This window comes from Thunnus maccoyii, chromosome 11 (genome assembly GCF_910596095.1).
Source record: "Thunnus maccoyii chromosome 11, fThuMac1.1, whole genome shotgun sequence".
In the NCBI taxonomy this organism is placed as follows: Eukaryota; Metazoa; Chordata; class Actinopteri; order Scombriformes; family Scombridae; genus Thunnus; species Thunnus maccoyii.
Window position 1 is genome coordinate 22,718,955 of NC_056543.1, and position 27,546 is coordinate 22,746,500.

The 27,546-nt window shown below is 39.2% G+C and overlaps 3 protein-coding genes and 1 long non-coding RNA gene across 6 annotated transcripts; 2 read left to right on the forward strand and 2 right to left on the reverse strand.

The window, feature by feature from the left end:
* Positions 1–1,008: 1,008 nt before the first annotated feature.
* LOC121907347 lies at positions 1,009–11,735 on the reverse strand. 2 transcript variants are annotated; one of them, XR_006098840.1, is made up of 4 exons: positions 11,652–11,735; positions 11,229–11,367; positions 2,267–2,315; positions 1,009–2,148 (listed from the first exon to the last, which is right to left on the reverse strand). It is a non-coding gene; the product is annotated as an uncharacterized LOC121907347 (long non-coding RNA). The 2 variants fall into 2 exon arrangements; XR_006098841.1 differs by having other exon boundaries at positions 11,208–11,367.
* Positions 11,736–11,769: 34 nt separating this feature from the next.
* Positions 11,770–19,957, forward strand: rnaseh2b (ribonuclease H2, subunit B). Of its 2 annotated transcripts, XM_042426854.1 has the most exons (11): positions 11,774–11,982; positions 12,307–12,375; positions 13,288–13,395; positions 15,076–15,152; positions 17,648–17,762; positions 17,849–17,913; positions 18,054–18,159; positions 18,424–18,505; positions 18,604–18,649; positions 18,962–19,039; positions 19,786–19,957. In XM_042426854.1, the coding sequence occupies exons 1-11, from the start codon at positions 11,919–11,921 to the stop codon at positions 19,894–19,896; spliced, it is 921 nt and encodes a 306-aa protein (XP_042282788.1). In that variant the 5' UTR covers positions 11,774–11,918; the 3' UTR covers positions 19,897–19,957. The 2 variants fall into 2 exon arrangements, with proteins under 2 accessions (XP_042282789.1, XP_042282788.1); XM_042426855.1 differs by lacking the exon at positions 18,962–19,039 and having other exon boundaries at positions 11,770–11,982.
* A 93-nt stretch (positions 19,958–20,050) lies between these two features.
* LOC121907346 (uncharacterized protein C13orf42) lies at positions 20,051–24,480 on the reverse strand. The gene is made up of 3 exons (XM_042426856.1): positions 23,618–24,480; positions 23,399–23,543; positions 20,051–21,028 (listed from the first exon to the last, which is right to left on the reverse strand). The coding sequence occupies exons 1-3, from the start codon at positions 24,023–24,025 to the stop codon at positions 20,784–20,786; spliced, it is 798 nt and encodes a 265-aa protein (XP_042282790.1). The 5' UTR covers positions 24,026–24,480; the 3' UTR covers positions 20,051–20,783.
* Positions 24,481–25,266: 786 nt separating this feature from the next.
* LOC121907344 (TLR adapter interacting with SLC15A4 on the lysosome) lies at positions 25,267–26,841 on the forward strand. Its single transcript, XM_042426853.1, has 2 exons — positions 25,267–25,601; positions 25,719–26,841. Exon 2 carries the CDS (start codon positions 25,721–25,723, stop codon positions 26,678–26,680), a length of 960 nt encoding a protein of 319 aa, XP_042282787.1. The 5' UTR covers positions 25,267–25,601; positions 25,719–25,720; the 3' UTR covers positions 26,681–26,841.
* Positions 26,842–27,546: the final 705 nt, after the last annotated feature.

The window sequence follows — 27,546 nt, forward strand, 5'->3', positions numbered from 1 at the left end:
TGTGTCATCAATTTATTTATTTAATTTGCCATCAAAAACACAGGATAGATTTTTAGAAAACCCTTTGTCTATGTCCTTTCACCATCAAATAATAAAAAAAAGATCTGGATTTGATATGGTATATCATTATTGATTATATCATAAAGATTTTACTGATTTTACTGATTTACAATGTGCTCTTTCTCTTTTCTTTTGTTCTCCACACAGTCTACTGCTTGCTCACTGTTATTGCATGCAAGTGGAACTGTGAAGTCAAAATTTTCTCCATATGTGTACTCATGTAACAGAAATTGCTGTACCAGCTTGCCAGTTTTTACTATGAGCTTTATAGTATGCCAATAATTTTCACATTAAATGGTTCAGAATTGAAGTCAATTGACACCTACCTATGTTAAAAGCAACTCATCAGTGCATCTCATTATCACTTTGGGTTATTTCTGAATTGTGTGGAAAATGTGCATACTATTGCTATTCATATTGAATAAAATCTTTTGATTCTTAACACAGCTCTGGTGTTGTGTATGGGCTGACCTCCACACTCTGATTTCCAAAATAAAGAAGCCAAGTAAAGAATGAATTTTTCCTAAGAAAACAAGGACTGATCTTCTGTCCATTTGAAATTAATATATAGGTAAAAATCTGAAGACTTGGTTTTCAAAATTATCTTTGAAGAAGTAATGTGTTTGATGACGGTGAGTTGTCTGAAAGCACCCAGACAGCACTACCTCATTCAGAATGACTAACAATGAGTCCAACAATAGATGATTGTTTTATCATCAGACTAACTAGCAACCAGAAATCAGCACAACATGTACACTAAAGCTCAGGGATTAGCTTTACAGCATTCTTACGCCATTGTGGATTGCTCAGACCACATAATACTCAATGTGGTAATGAACGAAACCTTTGCTCATTCTGAGAGTTTACAATAAAACTAATCTTATGAGTGTGTCAATAGTACAATGGAAAATGAATAAGACTGATGCAAAAATGAGTAAGGGCATTTATTTAGACAACACCTTTCTTGAGAAGAAGTGCCTCACAATAAGAAAAAAAATACAGCAAGGGACATAAAATGAAGACTAAACAAGAGTAAAAACAAAAGAAATAGAAAGAAAGTCTTAGTGCAAGTCTAGACAAGAGGGTCTTGAGCTTCTGTTTAAGGTTGTCCACAGATCTTAAGTCCAAATGTCAGAAGCACAGTCTCCTTCAGTTTTAAGCCTGGAGTGAAGAACAACCAACAAATCTACAAGTGATTACAAGAATTTGATAAGAAAGTGTAAAAAAAAAAAAAATCAAGATTGGTGTCAAATGAGACCTTTTTGGAGAACCTGGGGCTACATTCACAAAGGATTTTATCTTAACGTTATATGAGTCCTCCTACATGGTGCTAAAAGTTCCTAACCAAGTTTTTCCTCTGACGACATTTTGACAAAGATGCCGAGAGCAACTTTCAGTAAGGAACTGAGAAAACTCCTAAGCTAAGAGAAGTTGTGGGTTTGACCACGTTGCTATGAATGACATGTTTCATGAAAGAACTTAATCACTAAAGTCCACAGTGACTAGTTGGCAAGTGACCGATCTGTATCTGTCAATGTGAGAGAAGGAAAGAAAGAGATAGATGTAATTGGATTGGACTGTTTCAATTTGTTGGTGAGATAATTGGGTCCTCATTAGCTTGACCACTATCTAAATGTGCTTTAAAAAAATTTTGTTGTTGTATTTTTCCAAAAAACCACAATGAGGATCATTGCCTGCAGCAGCTGACTGATTATGAGAGGGTTTTACTGACTTGGGAGTCCAAAGGCCTCTAACCTCTAACTTCTCTCAGACTTATAGGAGCTACTTTTAGCATTAAAATGTTTGTGTATTACTCACACAATAAAAACTTAGGACTAAAGTTAGGACTGACACGCTCATTATTTTAAGGAGTTTCTACTTTTTTTAAATATACTTTTAGCCTTAGGATGCTTTGTGAATATGGCACCTGGTCAATAGCTTATCAGCAATATTTTGGACTACTTGTAAGCAGTCCAGTCCATGTTTTGCTGAGGCAGGTGAAGAGGGAGTTACAACAGTCGAGACAAGATGAAATAAAAGCATCACAGCTCCAGACACAACAGGCCTGAGGTTTGCAATGTTTCTCAGCTGGAAAAAACAGAAACAAACACTTAACATGTTGGTGAAGAGTCAGTGTCTTATCTATAGTGAGACTCAGATTTTTGCAGAAATACAAACTTCAAAACCTGTTGACTTCGAAACTCACATGGATCCCTCGTGCGTTCTCCCTCGCTCTGGTGCTCTCCAGTCCGTACCTGTAGGTCATTTGCATTAACCCTTTCTTGAGTACATCATTCAGCCAATAACCATCAATTTATCATTGCTCGAACATGTGCACTCTGTCTCTCACAAATGCTGACACACATACACACACACAGGCACACATGGATAGCTCGAGGCAGGCCATCTATTCTCATTAGTACCCTGTTGCAGTCGGCTGACGGTAAACTGAGCGTGTGCCAAAGTCATAAACTTGCACACCCCTCCCGCCATTACCTCATAATTATGATATCACACAAGTGTCTCATAGTTATGACATCACACCGCCAGATTCACAGTCTTGCCTCTTTCGATTACATTACACTTGGCCAGTTTGTGCCAAGACCCTTATCCCTGAAAAGCCAAGGACAAAATGCAGACTGTGAGCCTGGGTCCAGTCAGGAGAGTAATTACCAATTTTACTATTGAGATGAAAGTGTCTCGTTCAGCTATTGTTGTCCAGTCATAAGAGCTTATTGGTAGAAATTAAAGTTCTTGTTCACACTCTAAGATAATGGTGTTGGCAAGTAAAGTAGTCATTGCCTATATGATGGAAATTTGCCAAAACTTTTATGTCACATGAATAATATTTTTATCTTTCCAGTCACGAATGGTGAAGTCAGTGGTCTTACACACTGTCTATCCATTCTTGTCCCTATATAAATATTTGCTGACATACACTATTTCATGCATTACTTAAAAATGATTGTGTTTAAAATGCCAATGGGTTTATTGATTGTGTGCATTGGGTCAAGAAATTCAGCACTGCTCTAATGTGAAGTCCTTCAGAGCACATGAAATCATGACAAGAGTCATTTTAGTTTAGTGGAAAAATGACAGTTCTAAACATAAAAGCATATATCCATCATGGGAACAATTTCACTAAGAGACTGACTAGTTATTTTATGAAGCAGCTGGGTCAATCCATCTTCTGAGGTAAGTTAAAGGCTACACGTTGGGCTCTCAGCCGTCCAGTGTGTGTCACTGCTGCGTAGACACTCCACCTCCCCCCCGCATGAACACCTTTATGTGTTTGCCTCTCATCCAGCATCTGCTTTTCTCTTCAGTAATGATTCTCAGATTATGGAGTATGATTCAAAAGCAAATCTGCTTATAAACACTCTAACCCTTGTGGTTAAATCATTCAGCATCACTGATAAGACATGATATACAGTATATGATGACAGTGGTTTGGGGTCAGAATGAAAGCTGTCCTCTATAAAGATGAGATACACACAAACACATGTACAGGATATCTCTAAATTGAGGAAAATTTATCTGTCTTAAGGGGGAATATAAAATAACCACACATACTGTAACATGCATGCACACAAATACACATGGTAATGGACTGTTCGTTTCCCCAATGTGTCACCCTCCACCTTGCAGATTTATAAGGAATGAACATAATGACTTTGTTCCCAAATGATCCCAGTATGCCTGTGAAAGATCCAGATAATCTTTTAATGGCCTGAGTTGTCGACTGTCTCATTGCGCAGCTCATAAATCTATGAGTGGAGAAAGCGCCCCTCAGCAACTCTGGGTCCCCTTGACTATTTTGTGTCTGAAACTGGATCCCTTCAAAGTAAAATGGGAGACATGTTGGTGTATGGGAAGCAGTGGGTTGTTACTTTCTCCGAGAGATTCACTGATTTCTGGAATTTCCAGTGGCAGAGTGGTAGGCAGGTGAAACGGTTGATATAAAGGTACTGAAAGCCAAAGGTGTCTGCTCAATGTTTGATATGCAAGTTTTAGAAAAAAATATGTTTTTCTCTCAATATATTTGTAAAAGACAGACTTTTGGAAAAAAAGTAAGCTATATTTTGTAAAATTGGAGCTGTATGTTTTCCTATACAGCTGCTTCTTCTCATCTTGTAAACATGAAAGCAACAGAATCCACTTTGCTCCACAATTTTGTTATAGTGAAGTCAAATTAATTTCATTTATATAGCTCAAAATCACAATTTTTACAAGAGGGTCAACTTGGACAAGGAAAAACTCAACAAAAGCATTTAAAAAAAGGGACGTCAGGAGGAGTAACAGAGCAGAAATCCCTCTTTGAGGACACGTGTAATTGGTGTCGTATGTAGACAGCAGTAGCCGTAGTAGATTTATATAATATGGAGACACAAAGTGACAACACTGAGTGAATAATTTACATAACATGTAATTTTAATGAAGTGAGCCACTGTGGCCACAAGTGACATTAGCATGATAACGGTAAACGCTTGAGTGTAGTATAGCACAAATAGAGAAGAGCCATCAAGTCAGCAAACTGACTAAGTATCTACACTTTAGTTAACATTAACCACCATAAGCTTGTGGTCATACCAGAACAAGTAAGGCTGTAGGAGCAAAACCACTGAGTGTATTGAAATGAGTAAGGGTGCTTTTTGTTTCTTATGAGTTCAACTTTTCATTTGTATGACGGTGGATTTGTTATTTCTTCTTTGAAAAGATACACAGGCTTGATATAAAGTTTAAGTAAACATGTAAAGATGTTTGGATTGAAGACTGCAGATCAGAGAGGTTACCAAGCAACCTCCAGAGTTGATAGGACCAGTGGTGGAAAACAGATAAATACATGCACTCAAGTACTGTACTTCAGTATAATTTTGAGGTACTTGTCTTGAGTATTTCCATTTTATGGTACTTTACACTCTTACTCCAATACGTTTCTAGAGGAAAATATCTTACTTTTTACTCCATTTATGTGACAGCAAAGTTACTTTCCAGATTAAGATTTTAGATTAAAAAACATATGAAAAGATCATGAAATACAATATATTATTAAAGATTAAGCCAATGATTCCCAACCTTTTTAGCTTGTGACCCTTTATTACAGTGTCTGGTTGGGTCTCCTTGTCATGTTTCAGATGTCTGAGTTGTTAACAGCTCCACCAAAGAGTGATTTCTCCTCTAAACTTCACTTGGATCATTCAAACAGTTATCATCACACACAAACCATTAGAGAAAAGTCCAAAAAATGGAGACAGATTTGTGTAGTAGAACTTTGTTTTTTCCTCTTTCCTACCATCTCACGACTCATAAATTTCTCTTGTGACCCTCTGGAGGTGGCTGACTCGTAGGTTGAGAATCTAAACTAGCTGTATGAAGTGGTTAAAATTAGCTCCACCTCAACCAGCCTCAACAGTGAAATGTTGCTTACACATTGACGCATCAGTGTTAAAAAATCTAATAATGTCATATATAAAAATATATCAGCCACAGGGGACATTTAATTTTGATACATTAAGTACATTTTGTGTCTGAACTTTCTGACTTTTATTTGTAGAACTTACTTGTTGTACTGGTGCTTTTACTTAAGTATAGGATCTAAATACTTCTTCCAAAACTGGGTAGACCCTGGATCAACTTTCTCTGCATCAGGAAATTTCCATTCTTTAAAATGACTGTTTATTAACGGTACATCTAGTATCAAGCACGATAGCCATCAAACATCAACACTACTTGGAGTTTATAAGTTACGGTTCTGTAAAAACGACTATCAAACCAAAATAATATCAAACTGAGACATGCTGAAACAGTAAATACAGCACACATACTCAGAAGTTATGCTAACTCCCTAACAGGGGTTCTGGTGCATATCTCCTGTCCTGACCCAACCTTAGAGAGTAGAGGCGAAGAGAAGTGCCCTGGAATTCTGGGGTCTCATAAATAAACAAATAAACACATTTCATACACAGAGTACTTATTCTAATTACAGCCCTGGACATGTGCTGAGCAGTCTCTAATTTCTCTCTGAGCAGAGAGACTTGCGGAGCCGTCTGCGGCAGACCAGCAGTCGGCAGATGTAATTACCACATCGTCTCTGGTCCCTGGTACACTGAGAGAGCGGGAGACAGTGAGGGAGAGAGAGAGAGAGATGGAGAGAGGGACAGGGAGAGAGAGATTGATCCTAGTAAACAATAATTAGGGTTGGGGATGGTGTATTGTGGGACGTCTACTCGGCGGGACAGAGTAAAGAGACGGAAGGAAAAGGGAGAGAGGAGACAGGCAGGGATCATGGGCAGATGAAAGCCTCTGGGACAGGCAGCCCCCCTGACTGCCTGAAAGCTGATATTTTTATCAGACCCTGTTTAGAGCCCACATCACTGATCCATGTAGGGATACATAACAATTATTTTCAAGATCAATTAATCTGCCAATTATTTTCTTGATTCATCAGTGTATAAAATGTCATGAAATAATTAAAAATGTCCATCAAAATCTACCAGAGGTCAAGGTGACATCGTCAAATTGCTTGTTTTGTCCAACCAACAGTCTAAATCTGATGTATTAAAGTTAAACTGATACAAAACAGAAAAAAGGTGCAAATGCTCACATTTGAAAAGCCGTAACTAGTGAATATTTGTTGGTTTTTTTGCTTGAGAAATGAAATCAATTGCCAAAATATTTGGCAATTAATATTCTATCAACCAATTTATTAATCAACTAATTATTTCAGCACTAGTTCTATAATTAATAAACTTTGAACAGTGCAAGACAAATGTGAAACACACAAAATGAAGAGATAACCAAAGTCTTGGCAACCTGCTATAAAGTGTTTTGCACAATGACTTATAGAAGTCTTATAGTACAATGTTCCATTCAGTTTTAAGTAATTAACACCACATCAATGGTACCCCATGAAGTAATATTTACATTTAGTTTTTCTCACCAAAAAGTATTGTGTGTATTACTAAGGCCGCACAAACATGCTGAATGCATTTTCTTCTTCATAAACACCTCGCAAGGCAGATGTTTTTATAACTTTTGCATTATTTACATCCATGTTTGCTTGCCTGCAGGCTTCCTCTTCTGTGAATTTTGCTGGCGTATTGCTGCTCTTCTTGGCACATTACCGCCACCTGTTGATCAGTGGAATAGTTTGAAACCATTGGCAGAAATGTGTATCGCATTGTGCTATATCGTATTGTATCCTATTGTATATTATAGTATCGTATCGTCTTGCATTGTATCGCATCAAGATGAAAAACAAAACAGGAAGACACTGATCAGAACATTGCTCCACAGTGTTACTAGTGGTCAAAATCCCGTCAGGGTACCTTTGTCTTGACAGGGTTGATGCCTAGGTGCAAGACTATAGCTATATTACTACACAAAGTGGGAAACAGACCCTCAGGCTTGTGGTCTACTGTGTAGATATTGAATGTATCAATTTGATCAATAGTATTTTTGTTTTGGTAAAGTACACCAGAAAATGGACAGTGTCACTCTACCATTGCAACCCACATCGTGGTCAGAGGTAGGATTACATCTGTTGTTTTAATGACTTGAAAAAGTTTAAGAGACTTAAGCTCTACTGTGAACGAAACTTAACATGTATGTTCAAGACTTACTGCAGGATGTTTCAGACACATTTTGAATGGGCACAGCAGTTCATCTAACTAAAAAGCAAGGAATCTCTGTCTGTCTGTCTGTCTGTATGTTTGTCCCTCGCATATCTGGAGAACCGTTCATCTGATCTACTTCACACTCGTCAGATGTATTGCTGGGCAGCCAAGGACGTGCAGTGTTGAATTTGGTGCAATTTGGACTATATTAATGAATATTAATAAACTTTGAATAAATAAGCGAACAGCATACTGCTCAGCTCCATCTCTGAGTGCAGCGGAGGTTGTTTGGCAGCGGGGCTTCTGGGCTCTGACTCGACTTCACACTTGGCAGGTGTACTGCTGAGGGCCAAAGGAAGTGCAGTGTCGAGTGTGAAGTTTGGACACATGACACGTTTAATAAACTTTGAATAAACAAGCGAACAGCGAGCTGCTCAGCTCAGTGTCTGAGTGCAGCAGGGACTGTTTGATACAAACACCATCACATCACAGCAGGGTGGGGCTTCTGGGCTCTGACTTGCTGAGCCATGCGCACTGCTCAGTTAAAATGCCCAAGAGAGAAGAAGGACTGCATAAAGGAGAAAAAAAACAGAGGTTGAGGCAGTAAAACTAACCAATAGGAGCACAGACATGTTTGATTGGCAGCAGAATCAACCAGTGGAAGGCTGTAAACTGCTTCTACGGTTCAACCTCAGTTTAGTCTCACTGGTGAAGTTTCTGTCTGGATTTAAACCATTTGATTTATTAATTCCTTATCTTTTTAATTGATACATTTGTCAATTGATACATACATATGCAGTTCTCGAGAAATAATAAGCATTTGGCCCGTTCCGAACAGGCACGTTTTGAATGGGCACTGCACTAGTGTGTCCAAATGTAATGTAATATTTTAACACCTTTTATTATTTCAGTTTATAGTGTGCTTACATGATGCCTATTTCTAAATATATTTGTACATATATATATAATTACCACAAATTAATGACACACAGCAAACTTGGGGCAGGTAGAATTCAAGTCTAGGAGTAGTGGTTAGTGAATGAGTGTACTTGATAGGTAATTCAAGGCAAAAGGATACATTGAATACACAATGCACACAGGGTGGGAAGAATAAGGGTTCAAAAGGTTCACATGATTCATGCTTCGAGGCCACCTAGTAGGTTAATCTGGCCCTCGTTAGGTGGTTTAAACTTCATACTTCATAAGCTTGTTCAATATTCATGTATATTTTGTCTATGTTTCACAAATTTAAACACTAGCTCGTCAAGCACTAAAGTGAAGTATAATAGAAAATACTTTTATTTTGGCACAAATGTATAAATCTCTCCAAATTTTCAAAATTCAAAGGTCTACGTCAAGCACACAACAGTTGATGTTCAAGCACTCACATCATTCGCTGCACTCACGTAGAGGGGAAATACCATTCAACCAGAGGCCTCACACAGAGCAACTGATGCTGGGAATAAGGAGTCACCATCTTGTGGGGTGGGGGGGGAAGAGGAATTAGACTTTACGGGAAAGCATATCTCCCTAGTGAGAGGACTGGCGAAAAACATTATGTGTGTGTATGTGTATGTGTGTGTGTGTGTGTGTGTGTGTGTGTGTGCGCATGAGGCAAGAGCGCTACAACTCAGATTTTACAAACATGCACGAGGGAATAGCTTTTCGGTGATTTTTGCATTCCCGACATTCCTTCCTGTGAGTTTCCAGTCAGCTTGAGGCTCACTGTTCCAAAGCTCTGACATCACAAGGGGGTTCCACTCTGCCTTCCACATTCTGCCTCACAATCCCACCCATATTTGGAAGTGAGAGGAAGGGAATCCCAGATGATGACTCAAAGGCTTCTGCTGCCAAGGGGAATTCTCTCCACATCTGTTTTTATGTGCGTGTGTGTGTGTGTGTGTGTGTGTGTGTGTGTGTATGTCTATTATGAGTGCATCAATGTGTACATTATCTCCTTGAACTGAAGATGGAGTTTACATCTGTAGGGAATTCCAAATGGTAATGTGGCTTTTTGCAGCTGTGTGAAATAACAGCCTGTGTCTGTGTCTGTACTGAAAAAGTGGCACCCTAAGTGACGTTGTCTTTCTATTTATAACCTGCTTCTCTTGGCAGCAATGACAGTAAAAAAATGCACTGTGGTGAATATGTATGCTCTTGATATCAGCTCTTTTCACCTCTTACTCCATAAATTCCGAAGACAGGCGATGAAGAGGGTAAAAATACACCCTTGCTAATGCACAGCACATGGTGGTGACATGACAGCTTGGGGCTGAGTCGATATGTAAGCTGTAACCAGTCACCCTGCATTGGACCACCACAAATGAGGCCACAGAGATAGATAGGACCATGGGTTGCTCAATGTGCTCAGCAGAGTGTGACCAACAGTCTACCGCCTGCTGGCTGCAATAAAGCCTTATACCTCCACAGACGAGTTTATTGGAATATTTTTAACAAGAAATAGCAAGCTCTGAAGCACATTAGAAAGGGAAGAAGGAAGTAGAGCTTGAGGGGGAGAAAGAAAGAACAGACATGGTTTTAGTTGTGCTGAAATTCTCTTTGTTGCAGTATGATTGATGCGAATTGTTGAGTTGGGTTTCGGAGAGCATGGAGGGGTCTCGAACTCCGGGTCTACAAGGCCATATCGAGGCCTAAATTTAGACCCACTTTGTTCCCGTCTGCATGCTGGTGACAGAGGACTCGGCTCTCTAGGGTTGTCTGTGGTCCAGTGTATCAGAAAGGCCGCTGTTGTTCTCCCTGGCAGTCAGACACACAGACGTTCCCTCAAGCAGCCCAAAAAGAAAGAAAGCTTTCATGGAATATTCTGTTTAGCTGCGCAGACTGTTGTGTATGATACTCCCGGGACCCATAAAACAAGTAATTCACCGACAATATCTCACCCACGCTCTCTTTGCCACAGACTACAGCAACATAAATCTAACTGATTTCAAGGAGGAATTGAGACAGTGTTCAAAGTGTTCAGAGCATGTGTTGCTCAAATCAGCAAATGGGCCTGTATGGCAACATTATCTTTGAACTGACTGAAAAAAAAAGGCCACAAAAACTGAAAACCAGCGAGAGAGGTGACATCAAAATGAGCATGTCAGAGAAACACAAAGCAATAAGTCACCCAGTGTAGACTCTAATTTTCCTCTACATCATGCTGCTCTCCACAGGCACACTGTATGGCTATGTTTAAAAAGCTCAGTCACCCGGTACACAAATCCTTCCCTTCATCATTACCAAAAACAAGCTAATTAAAAACCTGTTAATAGGCTGAGCTGTGGGTGTTTTTAGAAGAGAGGAAAATAAACAGCACCAAAATAAAAAAAAAAAAAACATAAACATATCAGAGGGACCCCTGGATGGTTAAACAAATTGATGACACAGCTATAGTCATTAATAGGGATGGAAACACACACACACACACACACACACACACACACACACACACATCCTACACATCCGCACTCGAGCATGCACAGAGACACATAAACAGTGCAGGAGGAGGAAAAAAAACAAGTGACTCACTGAAAACCAACTGGGACTCACAGTGTCATATCCTGAGAGAGAGCGAGAGATGCCCTCCTCTTACAAGGACAGATGGATCCCCCAATCTGTTGTGTGCCAGTTTGCCAAAGGATAACTGGTCACCATATATCCTGCACCTGAGAGAAGACCTTTTGGCTCTCTGTGAAGACCAAAGCATATTTAAGAAATATCAGCTAAGTAACTGGGAGATAAACTGTGCAGTACAAATCCAAATGCCACCATGCACTGTAATTTTTGATCAAAGTCCTTTGTTGACCTCTAGTGGCCGTACTGAGGAACTGCATGTGGGCATGACGTCATATCGGGCCGTACCATTACATTACAAACAGTGTAAACAGAGTAAAGTACAAGTCTAACACAGTGTATTTTTCGCAACTTCATCAGCTTGTTTCGATGATAAAACGCTAACTTAATTATACAAACCCTTTTAGTGTTGCTAGTTTTAAAAAACTGGACAGAAATGAGGTGACGGAGCAGTTATGAGTGTCGGAGTTTCTCCTGCGTGAGAAACCGCAGGAAGTGCAGAGAAGGAGAGAGGCGCCTTTTCTGAGCTCATGTTGTCAGGCAAGAGCAGCTAGCCATTCATGTTCAGTTGTCTAACGCCGTTTTTAGCCTAAATAGGTATTAACTTATATAAATAACACAGCGTGGTACAACAGAAATTCAGTCTGTAAAGTCTAATAATACAACATGGCTGAAAAGAAGAAGCGAACGCCTAACGTACAAAATGACAGTTGGGTTGTCATAGCTGCAGGTACGTCACAAGTCATGCCCGAGCTAAGCTAGCTTTCTGCATTATGTTTGTTTTGACCAGGAAACATTCAGCAAAGTTTCATAGCGCTTCTTACATTTATCATCACCGACTTTGACTTGAGATGCAGTTGCTAGCATGCCACTATTATTAGCTACACATCAGCGTGTTACTACAAGTTATTAACTTTGTTTTGAGTTAGAGTTGCCTTTGTTCTTGCCTGTGCATCCAGCTGCACACTGATCATCTTCCACACAGTGTAAACAGTGATGTTTTGTCAGATTGCACCTGCAGCTGTTCATGTATCTTTTGTTTGGGTGTCCACAGACTCTGTCATCGACACACAGAAGCATGACAGTGACCCAGCTTTTGTGAGACTGAGGAATCCCTCCACAGGTCTAATTTTTATTATTATGTATTTATCTAGGTATGCAGTTAACAGTTATTTTCATTATTTGCTTTATTAACTGCCAGAAAATAGTGAAAAATGTCTCAAGTTTCCAGAACTAGGTGATGTCTTGAGATTGCTTGTTTTTTTTCTCTCCAACCAACAGTCCAAAACCCCAAAACATTAAATTCACTATCATAGAAGATTATGGAAATTAGCGAATGTTCACACTTGAGAAATTGAGATGTTTCTGTTTCATAAAGGATGATTAATCAGTGATCAAAATTGATGCATTTCTTCTGTCGGTTGGCCAACTGATTAATCAACTGATAGTTTCAGCTGTTCATTGATCTTTTAAACTGTTTCCCCAAATTACTGCTTTTGAGATCCAAAACCTTGTCATGCAGCATGACACAGCATTGTACAACATTTGTGATTAATAAATAAGTCTGTTGACAGAAATGAATCGTTAATAATAATGTAGACATTTATTAAGAAAAATATCAATTATTTGCTGGTTCCAGCTTCTCAAATTTAAAAATATGATTGTTTTCCCTGTTTTTATATAATTACAACTCATATATTTGAGTTTTGGATTGTTTATAATACAAGGCCTCAGCAATTTGAAGATGTAACCCTGGTCTCTCAGAACTTTTTCACAATTTCAGGCATTTTTATAGACTGGACCTGATGATTAATTGATTAAATGATGAAAATAATCAATAGTTGCAGGCCTAACAACATTGTATTAACATTATGACAATATGTGATAAACAGTCACATAAAAAAAACAAGTAAACTTTGTCAGAAGAGCCTGCTGTTATTTTTGATTCTTCACAGAAATCTAATGCTGTATCTTGTGAGCTGCTTGTGCAGACGTGGTAGTGAAAGTAATTCTGTTCCTCATTTTGTCGCTGCAGATGCAGCATCTCTGTATATGCTGGGAAGTGGTGATGTGCAACTTTATGAGGTCAAAGCATTTGAAGAAGATTTCCACTCCTGGTTTGTTGGACAGACTGTACAGAGAGGTTGGTGTCATCACTCATTACTGTGTTACTCTACAGCAGTGGTTCCCAAACGGTTTTGAGACCACAGCAACCCTTCAAAGGATTTTTTTTGTCATGGCACCCCGAGTACCCAACCCCCAAAATAACTTACATAGCCTATATGTACACAGAAGCTTATTGGGTTTAACAATGTCATATTATATTATAATAAATTCTATTATATTAGCCTATATTATGTTGATATTATGTTACATTATATAGGCTCATGCTCAATCACCCAATAACAATAATAATGAGTTAATATGTTAAATGTATTTCTTTCATTTTCTTCAGTTAAAATGAGCCGATATTTCAAATGTACAAGGAAAAACAAACAAACAAACAAAACACAAAAACGGTTGCAGGCATTTTAATGGGACATGTGAGCTGTTGATGTTGAGAGAAAACAACCTGCAGGTCTGACTCCACTGACAGGACGTCTCTTGTTTACCAGCGATGAGAGAGCCACATAACACAAATATGACTTTGGGAACATGCAATACCACAGTGAATGTGGACGGATGACGATGGATATCCGTCTTCTGCAAACAGCCAAAACTTGTCCGTTAAGCCATTAGCTGAGCAGTTTTGTCAGTTGGCTCAGATTCAGTCGTCTCTGTGTTGAGAGCCGAGATGTTTCAGCATTTATTTGAACTGTTTACTGTCTCAAATCTTTCCACTGCTGCTCTGACACTCGCTTTTTTTCTGACTGCTGAGTTCCTGCAAAACTCCCGAGCCGGAAAGTGTGTTGTGTTACTATGACAACTGGCAACAGTGAGTTAGTTGCGGCCTCCCGTATATTAAACAGTTTTTAAGAGAGATTTTAATGTGGTTATTTTGATATTTATTGCGTATTTACTCAATTTTGATATGTTTGAGAACATAACATAAAAAGTGGTTAATGTAAATGTTGCTGTTATTAAAAACACACAGTAGATGAACAATGATATGATAATAATAATAATAACTTTATTTGTATAGCAGTATTTCATACAAAATGCAGCTCAAAGTGCTTCACATTAAAGAGATAAAAAGCAAAAGAGAGACATTAAATGTCATCACATGACATTATATGATTAACCTTGTGGCAACCCCACTGTGGGAACCACTGCTCTACAGCATCTTTATCGAAACTTTATCATAAACAGTGCCGCATAAGTGGTTCATATTACGTCCAGTTCCCATCAGCAGTTTTTATCAGCTGTAAAAGAGCTTATGCAATCAACACTTTGCTACGTGAGCTTTCATAGCAGCTTATGATGCTAATAGAGCTTCAAATAGGCCAAATCATCCTTGCTGAAACCACAGGTCCACTGCACATAAAAGTATTTAACTTGTCCAGAGGAATGTTCTCCATATATACACATTCATAAATCATGACAATGTTTTCCAATTAAAGACAAACAGTGTTGACAAAAATGAAAAGCTGTCACAAGTTGAATCTAACCAAGGTACATGTGCATGAGAGGGTTAATATTCTGCAAACTGGCATCTCTATCAATCTGATATGACCAGGCTATGTAACAGTGTTTGAAATGTCAGCATTTATAATAATATCTGTGCATGTAAATATTCAGAGATGATGGAAAGTTATTTAAATTGTGGTCTTGGCTAAAACGTTTACCATGTGTTAATCAACTGATTGTCTCGTTTTTTTAACAGATGGGAGGCTTCTCTTTGTCACACCAATGGATCCTCTCTATCTTATTTTGCCTTATTTGATTAAATCTGGCAAAGAGGTAAGAAAAAGAAATCTGTTCATCTCACAGCTGTCATTCCAGTTATGTTGATGATTATTGTGGTGTAACTGTGGTGTAACTCCTCTGCAACCCTGCCACAGCGAAGGGTATAATTCCCGCTGAAGGCTGATGGTTTTTTTCCTACTCTACCTATCAAACTTATATTAAGCATGAATATGTTTAAACTTATAGTTAGTTGAAGATATATCTTGGAGTCATTATGCTGTTGTAGTGTTTTTAATGAATTAATCTCAATCAGCTGTAGGAAGATAAGGAGTCAGAAATGTACACATTAATGTTGATTTTGTTACTTTTTATTACAATTTTATATCTGTACTAAAAGTGCATAATAATTATCATTAGATTAGGATGCTTGTATTGATTGTTACTCTGGAAATATTACCAAAATGTCTTTCACTTAGCACAAATACATTAAGCTGAAGAAGTAGCAAGACTTGCTGTGTTATACAGATATGAAATAAGACTTCTTACAACACCAATATTGTGAAGCATACACGATACATTGTATGTGGTCTATTTAGCGCTCATGGAGAGAAAAATGTTAAAATGACACATTGTGTTGGAACTATTTCATTACCAAAATTCCTAGAAACAGCATTTGCAACATGTAACAACATGTATAGTGTATTAAAAAACTGAGACACCCCTGTGCAATATCACTAGAATGTTAAATGATTCAACATTTTATCATCTTACAATAACTGTAGTATTTTAGGGTGGAGTGGAGGGTATTTGATCTTATTTATAGTTAAAAACAAACAGGTTAGATAGACTAAATTGAAAATACAGACTTCAAAGTACAACCTCAATGCTACACAAGTGATAACACCTGTGACCACTGAAAGAAAAATGATTACACCTGGGACTTCCAGTTAAGACTAATTTCCTGAACAAGGTTATAAAAGGACCTGTGAACACCACAACTTTCTCAGTTTTGGCCTGGGTTGTGTCTAATGCAACATGGCTCCAACATGGTAAGGAATTGCCTGAACAAGTAAGAAGCCAGATTGTGAGACTTCATGAAGATGGGAGAGGGTACAAGATCATCAGTAGGCTACTGAATAGAAGCCAAAACACAGTTGCAGCAGTGGTTAGGAGGTACAGGAGGTTCCAAACCACCAGTAACAGAAGGCGCAGTGGCCTTCCTTGAAAAATGATCATATGCACAATTAGCTATTTACGCAACCCTGCATTGAAAAACAGATGGGCAAGTGCTTCTGACTTGGCACAAAGATTATCGAAATTGGTGTTTCAGTGACTGTTCAGACGGAGTGAAGGACATGAAGTCAACCTGGATGACGTCCAAGAAGAAAACCATTGCTCAAAAAATGGCACAAAACTACAAGAATAGACTTTGTCAAAGAAATAGAAAAGAAGCCTGATGAATATTGGCAGCACATTCTTTGGTCAGATGAAACCAAAATAAATAAGTTTGGCATGGACCTGGCAAAGACTACCACAGTGACTGCATAGTGCCGAACATTAAACATAGAGGCAGGAGTGTGCTGATATGAGGCTGCATTGTGTAAAAGGTGTAGGGGAGATCACATTTATAGATGGCGCTATGAATGCAAGATTGTATACCCAAATACTGAATGAAAAGATGACTCCCAGTCTCAAGAAGGTTGGCAGGAGAGGAATTTTCCAACATGACAATGATCCCAAACACACTGCAAAAACCACAGCAGAAGAAAAAAGTGAAACTATGACCTGGCCAAGTACAGTATGTCCCCTGACTTCAATCCAACAGAATACTTTAGGAGTATTTTAAAGTGGAAAGTAGAGTAACAAAACCCCTCCAGCAAAGAGCAGCTGAAAAGAATTATCTGTGAAGAATGGCAGAACATCTCTCCGCAGATTTGTGCAAGACTGGTATCATCCCTGCCCAGGAGGATCTAATCTGTCAGAAATAAAGGCAGGCATACAAAATATAGAAAAATAAAAGAATGGAGTCTCACTAATGAAGGGTGTGCTGACTTTTGTCACAGTTTGTTCTTAAATATGGACTTTTGATTATAGTTTAATTAATCAAACACTGTATTTTTTTTTAAAGAAATGTTAGTGATATTGACCAGGGGTGTATTCAGTTTTCTTAAATACTGTATGTAAGACTCCTTTTGAAGGTGTCTCAGAAGTGTAGTGACTGTACCAGAATGATTGACTGTTCCTTTAATGATAACACCACACACCTGCAGCCCATATTTCCCCCCCCCCCCCCCGTTAGCTTGTTGTGATATTTTTGATCACTTTGTGGTCTATAAGGAGACAGTAAAGCTATTTTGTGGAGGCAGTGCTTCCTCACAAATAAAAATTAGAAAGGTAGAAGTCTCAGCAATATCATGTCTCTACTATAACCTGAATAGTATATCAGAGGCTGTAAATAAGACTTTAACCCTTTCCGTTTCCTAACTTACACCTCACACATGAAACATACAGTCTCAGCTTTAATTATTTTGATGTCATCTGCTGCTCAGGGGAAGTTCCAACCTGTGGATCAAGTGATGATGGATGAAGAGTTCCCAGCTTGCTCAAGGCTGCTGAGCTGCACACGTTCACTGGCCTCCATGCACCACATTGCTGAGGAAAAAGGTCCAAGTTTATTCTTGAAGCTAGTATCACACGATGAGAAGCTTATGTTGGTTGCTTTATTTAAATGCCTGGTTTCATACTTCCAGAGGTGGGAAGCCTGAAGTTTCATCGATACAGTCAAGAGAAGACGATGGATTGGTTAAAGAAAAAGGTACTGTAAAGTATTCATCGCCACCATTTAATGGAATTCAAACATCTCTACATTTGAACTGTAATATCCCAAAATATGTGAAAACAGTGCACTCATATCAAATGCATCGTTGTTTTTATGATTTTTCTGTTTTGGTGTAGGTGGAGAGGACAGTCACTGCCCTCAAGAAGAGAAATATCTCTGTGGGAGAAGGAGTGAAATCCTCAACATACGTCAGAGTGAAGTCAGAGTCAGACGCAAATGAAGGCATGTTGCTTCAACTTTAGGCAGCTTCACTGTTATAACTACCCAAAATTCCAGTGTCAGCTTTCTATGAAAAGAGAAATTTTATTTGGGCCCCATTTGTATTTTTTTCCACCTTAGTTCTTTCAGCACATAGGATGTTGACCAATAGATGGCAGTAATAGTGCATGATTTCCATCATAAAACACTGAAACCCCATCTTTCATTTTCATATCACTCAACCTCAAACTATATGATCACTGTCATTTTCTTATCTCCATGATACAGAGGACTACCTACGCTATGCCCATGGTCTGATATCAGAGTATATCAGCGAAGACCTGAGCAAAGCTCTCCTCAAACACTTGCAGTATGTTCAGATATTTAACACTTTGATATTATAATCATTATTAATGCTAAGTTATGGTGAGGATGCATTTCAACCATGCCTCTTATTCTCCTCCACAGGTTACCAGAGCTCACAAGCCCAAAGGAGACAGAGCCACCTACTAAGGTATGTTGGTGTCTGCCTTAGACGTGAGTAGAGTCGGTGTGGCATATTGTCTCATTTCTGCTGTCGAAACCACTGTGCACATTTTCTGTAGTCCTCCACTTCTGTTGTTGTTGCAGTTGCATGTGTTGATTTACTTTTACATTGGGGGAAAACAAATCACTGCTTGTGTGTTTCTAACATCAGTTATGATTTAAGAGCTTTTTTATTTACAGTGCGAGGTCATTGAAACTAGTAGTGTGTGTTTCTGTGGTTAAAAACAAAACTTTGGTGCTCTTGGTCATGAAAAGCATTTCTTACTTCCTCGTTTGGCAGAAGCGGAAACTTTCAGACAATCCGGTGGAAGCTGGAGAGGACTACACCAAATTCAACAGTGCAGACTTTGCGCGGAAAGTGAGTGTATACAGAGCAGTCTGCCTGAATAGACTAAACAGTCATAGGAGGATGCTCAGAAATGATAAATCATCATTTGTTTTGATTATATCAGATTAACTAAATTGATCATTTGTTTGTTTTCATTGCTGGAATCATTTTTTTAAGACCTATAGTGATTGTTAGTGTAGTTCTTGTTTGTTTACCGCTTTCTTTCTTTAAAGGACCAGTGTATAGGATTTAGTGGCATCTAGCAGTGTGGTTGCAGATTGCAACCAACTGAATTCTCCTCCCCCTCCGAGCATGTAGGAGAACCTATGGTGGCTGTGAAAGTCGCGAAAAACGCGAAAGGTCCTCTCTAGAGCCAGTGTTTGGTTTGTCCGTTCTGGGCTACTGTAGAAGCATGGCAGCGCAATATTGCGGGCTCCGTGGAAGATGACCCGCCCCCTATGTAGATATAAAGGGCTCATTCTAAGGTAACGAAAACACAACGCTTATTTTCAGGTGATTATACACTAATTAAACATACTTATGAATATTATATTCTATTTCTGCCAAGTCTGTTCAGCTAGATGCCACTAAATTCTACACACTGCACCTTTAAGCTTTGTCTCTAAAGTACACACACAAGTCAAGGGGCCTTACCTTGAGAAAACATGTTTTTTTCTGTTTGAATTGAAGGTCAAGATATGTAATGAATTCCCTTCTATCTCTGTGCAATGTCAGTGAGTTATATTGATTTATTTACTTTTTGCCCCTCACTCCAGCCACCCAAGAAGATGACTGCTGCTCAGAAAAGTCTGGCTAAAGTGGACAAGACTGGCATGAAGCCTATGTCATCCTTCTTCAGCCCCAAGGTCAAAGCAGAAAAGAAATGAATGTTGTACAGTTTATGGTTTTGTATACTACACCTTTGTAATAAAGAAAAGAAAATGACAATTTGACAATATTTTCATTTAAAATAGTTTGAATGAGATCAGTTGCATTAATTTGATTTTTCAGTGCTGTGAGCACCACAAAAAAATCCATTAATCCCCCGTTGTGTCTTGGATATCTGAAAACCTGGATAAATTAAACCAGAAATATTAGCTTTGCTAGATACCACAAGGGTTAATTAAGTCTTGTTGCTCTGCAGGTCTGAAGCATAAACTGTAGTCAACCTAAAACTATCACAATATTGAATTATTGATATTATTTAATTCTGCTCAGTTCATCAGACCTGAAAGAAATGCTATCAAAAGAAGGGTCAGACTAATCTAGAGGTGTCAGAGGGAATGAAGGAAAGTGACATCCTGTGATTGATGATATTTTTCTACCACTTTTCAGAAAATCTGAAACTAATGACACTGGATAGGCTTTTTCCACAGCAAACATTTTGTCTTGTGTCATAAATTTAATGATGGCTGAATTCCTTTTAGGCGCTTTAGTCTCAAGGTCCTTGTGTTGTGCATGCTGACTCACTGTCATGACTCAACAGGCACACTTGAATAAAGCAGAGCCATCGTTAATGTTAATTAGTAATACTTGTGCTACTATAGCAAGTCAAAATGTCTGCTGTGAAAAAGGTCTGTATGTGATCAAGATTAATGAAGTTTATGTCTCTGGACAGTTTTTTTAAAAAAAAAAAACTTTATTAAAATTACACTTAAAGTTTTTGTATGTATGAACTGTCCACACAGAAGAGCATGGTGTCTGTCCAAACAAGTAGGTTGAGCTCTGCGTCAGCAGCCTGGCAGTGCTGGTGGTTTCAAATGTCCATCAAGCTTCACTGCTTTTTTAATTTGGGCTTGAAGCGCAGAGTCTGGAATGCGCTCTCCACCACTTTGGGCAGATGGATCGGGTTCCTCTGCAGCCGCAGTCTGCTGCTTGTGGACCCACTCGGGTTTTTCTTGTTCAGGATGCTTTCATTGGCACAGACAGGGACTTCTTTCTGCTTGGAGTCATCTGCGACCCGAGGAACCCGCAAAACCCAGTTAGAGTGGAGGTCGTGTTCTGCAGAGCTGGAGGCCACTGTGGGAGAGAGAAGCAGAGAGCAACAACCTGAGCTGAGGCTGAAAACCAACAGCTTCCTCTCCTGGTTTGACACATAAAGTGGTCCCAAAGACCAGGGGCTCTGTATAAATTGGTATAAATGATGTACAGTTTACCCAAACCTTAACCACACTCAACTTTTACCTGCCTGCATCTGTTATGACATCCAGAGTGGAGAAAATAAGACATTTTTCTTGGCACAGATTTTGACATTGTTGGAAAAGCTCAGGTGTAATTTATTTAACAATGTTCGTTAACAATGTCTGCACTCAATTGAGATGTGCCAGATCTATGAGCATGATACTATGTATGCTGACTTTACTGGGTCAAACTGGGCCATCTTTAATATTAATATGCTACACCTGTGCTTTTCTTGCAAAGGCAAGTCAAATTGTCTGCTCTTTTTTGTTCATGTAAAAGAAATAATAGATCAATTTTATAATACTCAATTATAGATATTAAAGATATGGAAGTATTAGCTAAATCAACTTATGTACCACAAGTAAAAATTAATGAAGAATAACCTTTAGAGTGTTAAAAATGACCGATTCATTAACATGTAAGCGGCCCAAGTATTGCTACAACAAACAACTAATACTAGTACTTCTACATATTTAAACTCTAATATACAGAAAAGTATCATGTTATCTGAATGTATATGTTTGACATATAAAAAGTACAATATAGGAGATAACTAGTGCAGCTGTAAACTGAACATTTCCCTCTGAAATGTAGTGAAGTGCTCGTATAAACTTTAACAAATGTTTAAATGGTGGCCACCTACATGATGTCATCAAGCTCTGTGTAATAGTAACTGATAAGTGTAATGAAATTTGAATGGAAAGTGATAGAGATGTCAAGCTCAGATGTTATACACCAACTGTGTCCAGAGAAGACATTTAATCAGTCAGATTAAGTAATCATGATTATATTGGGACTTTAAGTACAATATTTGAGTGGATGTACTTAGTTACTTTGCACCTCTGATCTCAACCATCTCAGAAGACCTTTTATTTAAATGAGAGTAGCAGTACAGCAAATACTGTCCTACATTTAAAATGTTACTGAAGTAGAAGTGCAGTAGTATTCTCTGCAAAATATATTGAGTGTCAAAAGTAAAGTTATAAAAAATAAAAGTACTCATAAGAGCGGATGAACAGCTCCCGTCATAGTAATGTTTTTATATATCTTTGGATTATTACTTATGCAGATATATATTGAACACTGGATAGTGTTGCCTTTTAAAAAATATAAATCAGTGCATCATGTTTATAAAATCATATGGTTTTTACATAAAATCTTAGAGTACTTGAGTAGATTTGGTAACACTTTATAATAAAAGTACATCTCATTAAGCATTACATATGCTTAACTAATGCGTGAGTCAATGATTTCATGCATAAATTAATGCAGGATGTATCATGAATTCCTGCTGCTCACCATTAAATGATCAAGTCACTATGACTTGATGTGATTACTTAACACTTGATATAGATTGTCAATTAATGAATGTTAATTACGTCATACATTAGGCTAATATATGATATGTCACCAAATTAGCTCAGTTCCAGTTATAATGTAGGATATTTTATAGCCATGCATTTGATCAGCGTCTATGAAGCTGCTTTTTTATTATCAAAGTGGTGATCAGATGCAAACATGGACATATTGCTGCATGACGCTTTATGTCACGTTTACAAGCGAACAACATGAATGCTCGATCAGATTGTATCATGCTTTAACTGTCAATTAAAGTAACTGTGAATTAACACTCATTAAATTACGAAGTTTAAACTTATAACATGAAGTCATCATTACTTGATTATTTGTCAATGGTGATCAAAAGGAATTCATGATACATCCTGCATGAATTAATACATGAAAATCATCATGACTCAAACATTAGTTAAGCATTACTTAAAGTCCCCTTCCACTCAAAAACATGTTTTTCTTCTTGTTCCTACAGTTGGATGTTTGAGCTTCACTGTGCAGAGTTTGATACCTAAAGGCTGTTTTCACATTCACCTGTTTAAAGTGGAAAGTTTCTCTGAGCTCATTGAAAATCAGATTTTAAGGGACAGGCCTATGAGCATGATTTGTGACATCACAACTAGTTTGGAACCAATCGTGGTCCATATCAGACACAAATTATTGTTCCAAGCAGAGTATTTTTATATGCCTTACATGTCTGGAGGAGGAGATCTTTAAGTATATTATTTGGACCATTATTGACCCCAGGGGATTGAGAATAACTGTTAGTATAACATCTATTTGATTGCCTGTATCGGCTACCAATGAATAAGCACTACATTCCAGGTTCACCATTAAGCAGAAGGATTTCAAAGTCACCTATGAAGTCCACGTCAGCGTGTCCATCATCCACATAGGGTTTGCGCTGAGGTTCGCTGTCGCAGCTCGCGATGACCTCATCAAAGAACTGCAAAGTGTCTTGCTCATTGGGGGCCGGAGGGGCGGAGGGTCTGGCTCTTGATATCTGTGAAGAAATGGGAGAACATTCGTCTTTGATATTGCCTGTCGTGTGTTCTTGAAGAGGTGATTTAAGCTTACCGGTTCTTTCTTTGGTGGAGGAGGCGCAGGCTTCTTCTTGGAGGACACTGTGGCCTTTGTGTCGTTACTTTTTAAGTCACTGACACTCTTTGTGTATTGCCGCCTCAAAGCCACAAGTGCTTCCAGGTACTCCAGGCAGTTCTGATTCTGAGAGTAAAGCCATATCCTATCCTCTTGTCTCTGATAATAGTACAAGGTCGACTCGATGCTCACTGTGCTTTTGCTCCGTTTTAAGGTCGAGCCCACGGCTGCCTGAGTTTTCTCACCCACTACCAGCATGGAGGTGCTGCGGACCAGCCTGACGGTGCAGGCGCTGTGGTAGTCCTGCTCGGACCTAAACCCACCACCATCCCGCCCCCTCTGTCCAGGATGGTTGGGACGGAACACATTATTTATCTTCCTGAACATTCCTCTAAACGGAGCGTTTCAACGTTACAGACTTATCCTGAGATTCTTCTGTGTCACTGGAGTATCTATCCATATTTCTCGTCAAGCCAACCTAATACCTCACAAAGCAAACAAACAAACAAACAAACAAACAAACAAGCCTTTAAACCTGATTGGAGCTGTTCACGCTGACCAGTCTCTGTCCATGGTGCTGAAATCGCCAAACGGTGGTTCTGACAGTGACACGTAAGCAAAAGCAGATCTGAGACAGCTGTCTAACCTGATCTCAACGTGTCTTTAATGTTAGCGGATGTTGCTCAGCAACATCGCTGTAGCAACGGGTCGGTAACTCTACACTTTGTGCCATCATTACTATTGAGCAGCAGTCCTGTGTCAGATATCCTGACTCTTACCAGACTTGAGGCAGCGGACAAAATATCAACAACTATCCAGCAAACTGTTGACCTGTTTTAAAAGTGTGTTTATAAAACGTGTGTTAGACAAGACAAAAAAATGTTTTAAAAAAAAGAAGATGTGGTAGATTAAACTGCGGATGAGGCTTATCTGTTCCAATTTTGGAGTTTATGGGCTATGAAAAGATTAAAATGACCAATTCAGTTGTATGAACGACCAGTATATTGCAACAAATTCGAGAAGTTACATGACTTATGTGTGTGTAATATCTGTCTCGGTTTACTCGCTCAATCATTAATAAAACATATGGTCTCGTGTTTCAATTACCTCTGTTGTTGGGCTTTCCTGTCACAACCGGAGGAAGTCTGAATAAAAGAGTCTTAATTGAAGCGAGACTTAAGCTGTACACACAAGGTGCTTTCAATTCGGGAAAAATCCCAGCCATAAGTTTCCATAACTTTCACTAGAATTAGACCTCACCTATGAAGGACATGAGTTTCTCCCACACTTACTTGAACATACCTGAGGAATATGAAGGCGCTGTTTCAAGGAGGAAATGAGGAGCTGTGGTTGCATACTGAAGTCACACTTCTGCTTTACACAGACACAGATAGTATTATTGCAGCTATAAGCTCCACAGGAGACAGAAAAACGAAAACGAGACTCTGAATCTCACGCACCTGCTTCACTTACACAGAAATAAAACGTCAGTGGTTCCTTTTTACAGCTTGTGTGTTTTTTCTAATAATATTTCACCTCTAACTTCATTTGGCAAGCATAAAAACTACCAATGTATTGTCTTAAGAGAGTTAAATAGATATAATTTTCTTAACTAAGATATGGGGATATGTTCAGCCTGTCAATGAAGTCCTGTGCAAATATTTTCTAAGACGAATGATGTGTTTAAATATATTTATGATTAGCCCAGCTGCAGTTTTAAGTTTGCAGAACTGGGTGGAAAAAGATGAGAAAAACAGGGCATTTCCACTTCCTCTTGAAGTGGTATAAAACAACCCTCTCAAACATGTGCTCACTCTTTGCACATGACTAAACATTTGGTAGTCTGTATTGTTGAACATGCAGTGAGTTTAAGACGTGCCTTCTTCTGTTGTGGTAAAGATTGTACTTGGACATTTGTCATCTGAAAACAAGTTGTCAGCTGACTGGGAGACTGTGCTACAAGGTAGGAATGTGTTTGTTTTCAGAAGAAAGGTTAATAGGATTTATTTTAATGACAGATTCATGCTCACAGCTTCTGGGATAACCTGTGCTCATGCTCAGTGTGTGCTCTTTGTTGCAGCCATGCTTTGTGAAGGTAGACTGCTGAGTATGGCCTACGGTGAATTGGAGGAGTTGGATCCCCTCCCTCCTGAGAAGGCTCCTCAGAGGGCTTACAGGCTGCAGAGAGCAGCTGCTACCCTTCTGCCAGGCCCCAGCAGAAGCACTTTACTCGTTCACCACAACTCCCCAGAGCAGACAGACAGTACAGACAGCAGGGGTGCTTCAGTGGAGTTATACATTTCTCCGTTGCAGTCCTTGGATCTCCAGAGAGCCTGGCCAGGCAGACAAATCTCTCCAGGGATAGAGATCCCGGCCCAGACTCCCTCAGGTGGTGATGCCCCATTTTTGGTTCCCTCCTTCTGTCAGAGCATCTGCCAAAACTATAGCGACCTTCATATTGGAGGCGACCAGGTGCTGCCTCTCTTAGCCAACAATGGCGAGCTGCGGGTCTGTACTGATGCCCAGGCTGTTGGCCCTTTCCTCCAGTCCTGTGATGTGCCCCCAGCTGTGGAGGATTCTCTCCCAGGACAGGCATCACAGGACAGGCCTCTGCATCCGCTGAGGGGGGATTTGAATCGTTGGAGGCTGGGAAGTGGTCGTGATCGGAGCTTTCTGCTCCAGGGGCGCGAAGGACCGTTCTCCAACTCCCTTCTGAATCACTATCTGGAGCAGAAGCTCTTGGACCTATACCAGCAATACATGATGGAGAACATGGCCAGGGAAGGGGCGCCTGGTTCGGATTCTGAAGCAGGCCCTATTTGCCCTTTACTGGGCTCAGAACTGGTCCTGACCAGCCTGGACCAGATCACTTTGCAGCTGAGCCGGGAAGGGAATCTGGAGGCTGGCCTGGCCAAAGATATGGTCCTGAGCTGCCTGCTACGGGTGGCTGGTGACATGCAGTCAAGTGAGATCAGCACTCCTTGTCTGCAGATTTCAAATGAGGCATCCAGGGAGCAGCTCACTGAGAATAAAGAGGAGTAACCCCCCGTGTTGAGTGGATGTTGAAAGCAAGTTCTGTATGAGACTAGTTAATTACCAGGAGAATGGGCTCTATTTATGTATTGTACTTTTGATGTGCACCGTGCAATGGGCTCATGTGTATGTGTTGTGTGTGTGTTGAGCTGTTGTTGTTATTTTGTAAAGGACAATAAAGACAGGAACTGAAAACTGAAACTCGACTTTGCATTTTTTTTCCCAAATATCATTCATCAATAACATCATGTCCTTGCTTTTTCTATTTCTCACCATGTCTTTGAGTAAAGATCAACACTCTTTTCTTCATCTGTTTTAAATGTCTCTCTGCGGTAAAGTAATAGAGAACATAATTTAAATGGTGTCCCTGTCATTTACTGAATGCAATTCATTTGAAATAATATATTATCTGAAAATTGGCAGGCTTGTTTGAAGAAATCGAAATTCTGCACACATAGTATTAGGTGCCACTATTAAATCAGTGGCTTATGAATATATTTTTCTGTCCAAAGATTTAATTCCATAAATGTCTTGGTCATTTTTGTTTATTCTCATGCTCCCTTTCAAATGATCATTAATAAATTCCTGCAGTTTAATAAACAGTCACAAGGGGGAAGCATTATCACCTGATTTATTAACCCCAATGACTTTGAAACAGACTATCCACTCTTCTATTTTCTCACTGTCTCAGCCAGCTTTTATCCATCCAGCTAATGCTTCCTATCATCTACGCCCTGCCACTCCTAATCTATGATGTCATCAAGCCTGGGTTGTAAATCTGAAGCACGCAGGCACTGAGCACCAAATGTTAAACTGCGTTTGTGATACTGGTTCCTCTACTGCATAAACAAAATACATGCTTGTGATGAGGATCA

Excerpts from the sequence above, each read along its gene's own strand:
- rnaseh2b (XM_042426854.1), top strand. The coding sequence starts at position 11,919 with ATGGCTGAAAAGAAGAAGCGAACGCCTAACGTACAAAATGACAGTTGG. Across the intron at positions 18,160-18,423 it reads AGAGTCAGACGCAAATGAAG|AGGACTACCTACGCTATGCC; the intron begins GCATGTTGCTTC and ends TCCATGATACAG. Across the intron at positions 19,040-19,785 it reads GTGCAGACTTTGCGCGGAAA|CCACCCAAGAAGATGACTGC; the intron begins GTGAGTGTATAC and ends CCCTCACTCCAG.
- LOC121907346 (XM_042426856.1), bottom strand. The coding sequence starts at position 24,025 with ATGTTCAGGAAGATAAATAATGTGTTCCGTCCCAACCATCCTGGACAG. Across the intron at positions 23,544-23,617 it reads CTCCACCAAAGAAAGAACCG|ATATCAAGAGCCAGACCCTC; the intron begins GTAAGCTTAAAT and ends ATTTCTTCACAG. Across the intron at positions 21,029-23,398 it reads CGCTGACGTGGACTTCATAG|TGGCCTCCAGCTCTGCAGAA; the intron begins GTGACTTTGAAA and ends TCTCTCCCACAG.
- LOC121907344 (XM_042426853.1), top strand. The coding sequence starts at position 25,721 with ATGCTTTGTGAAGGTAGACTGCTGAGTATGGCCTACGGTGAATTGGAG.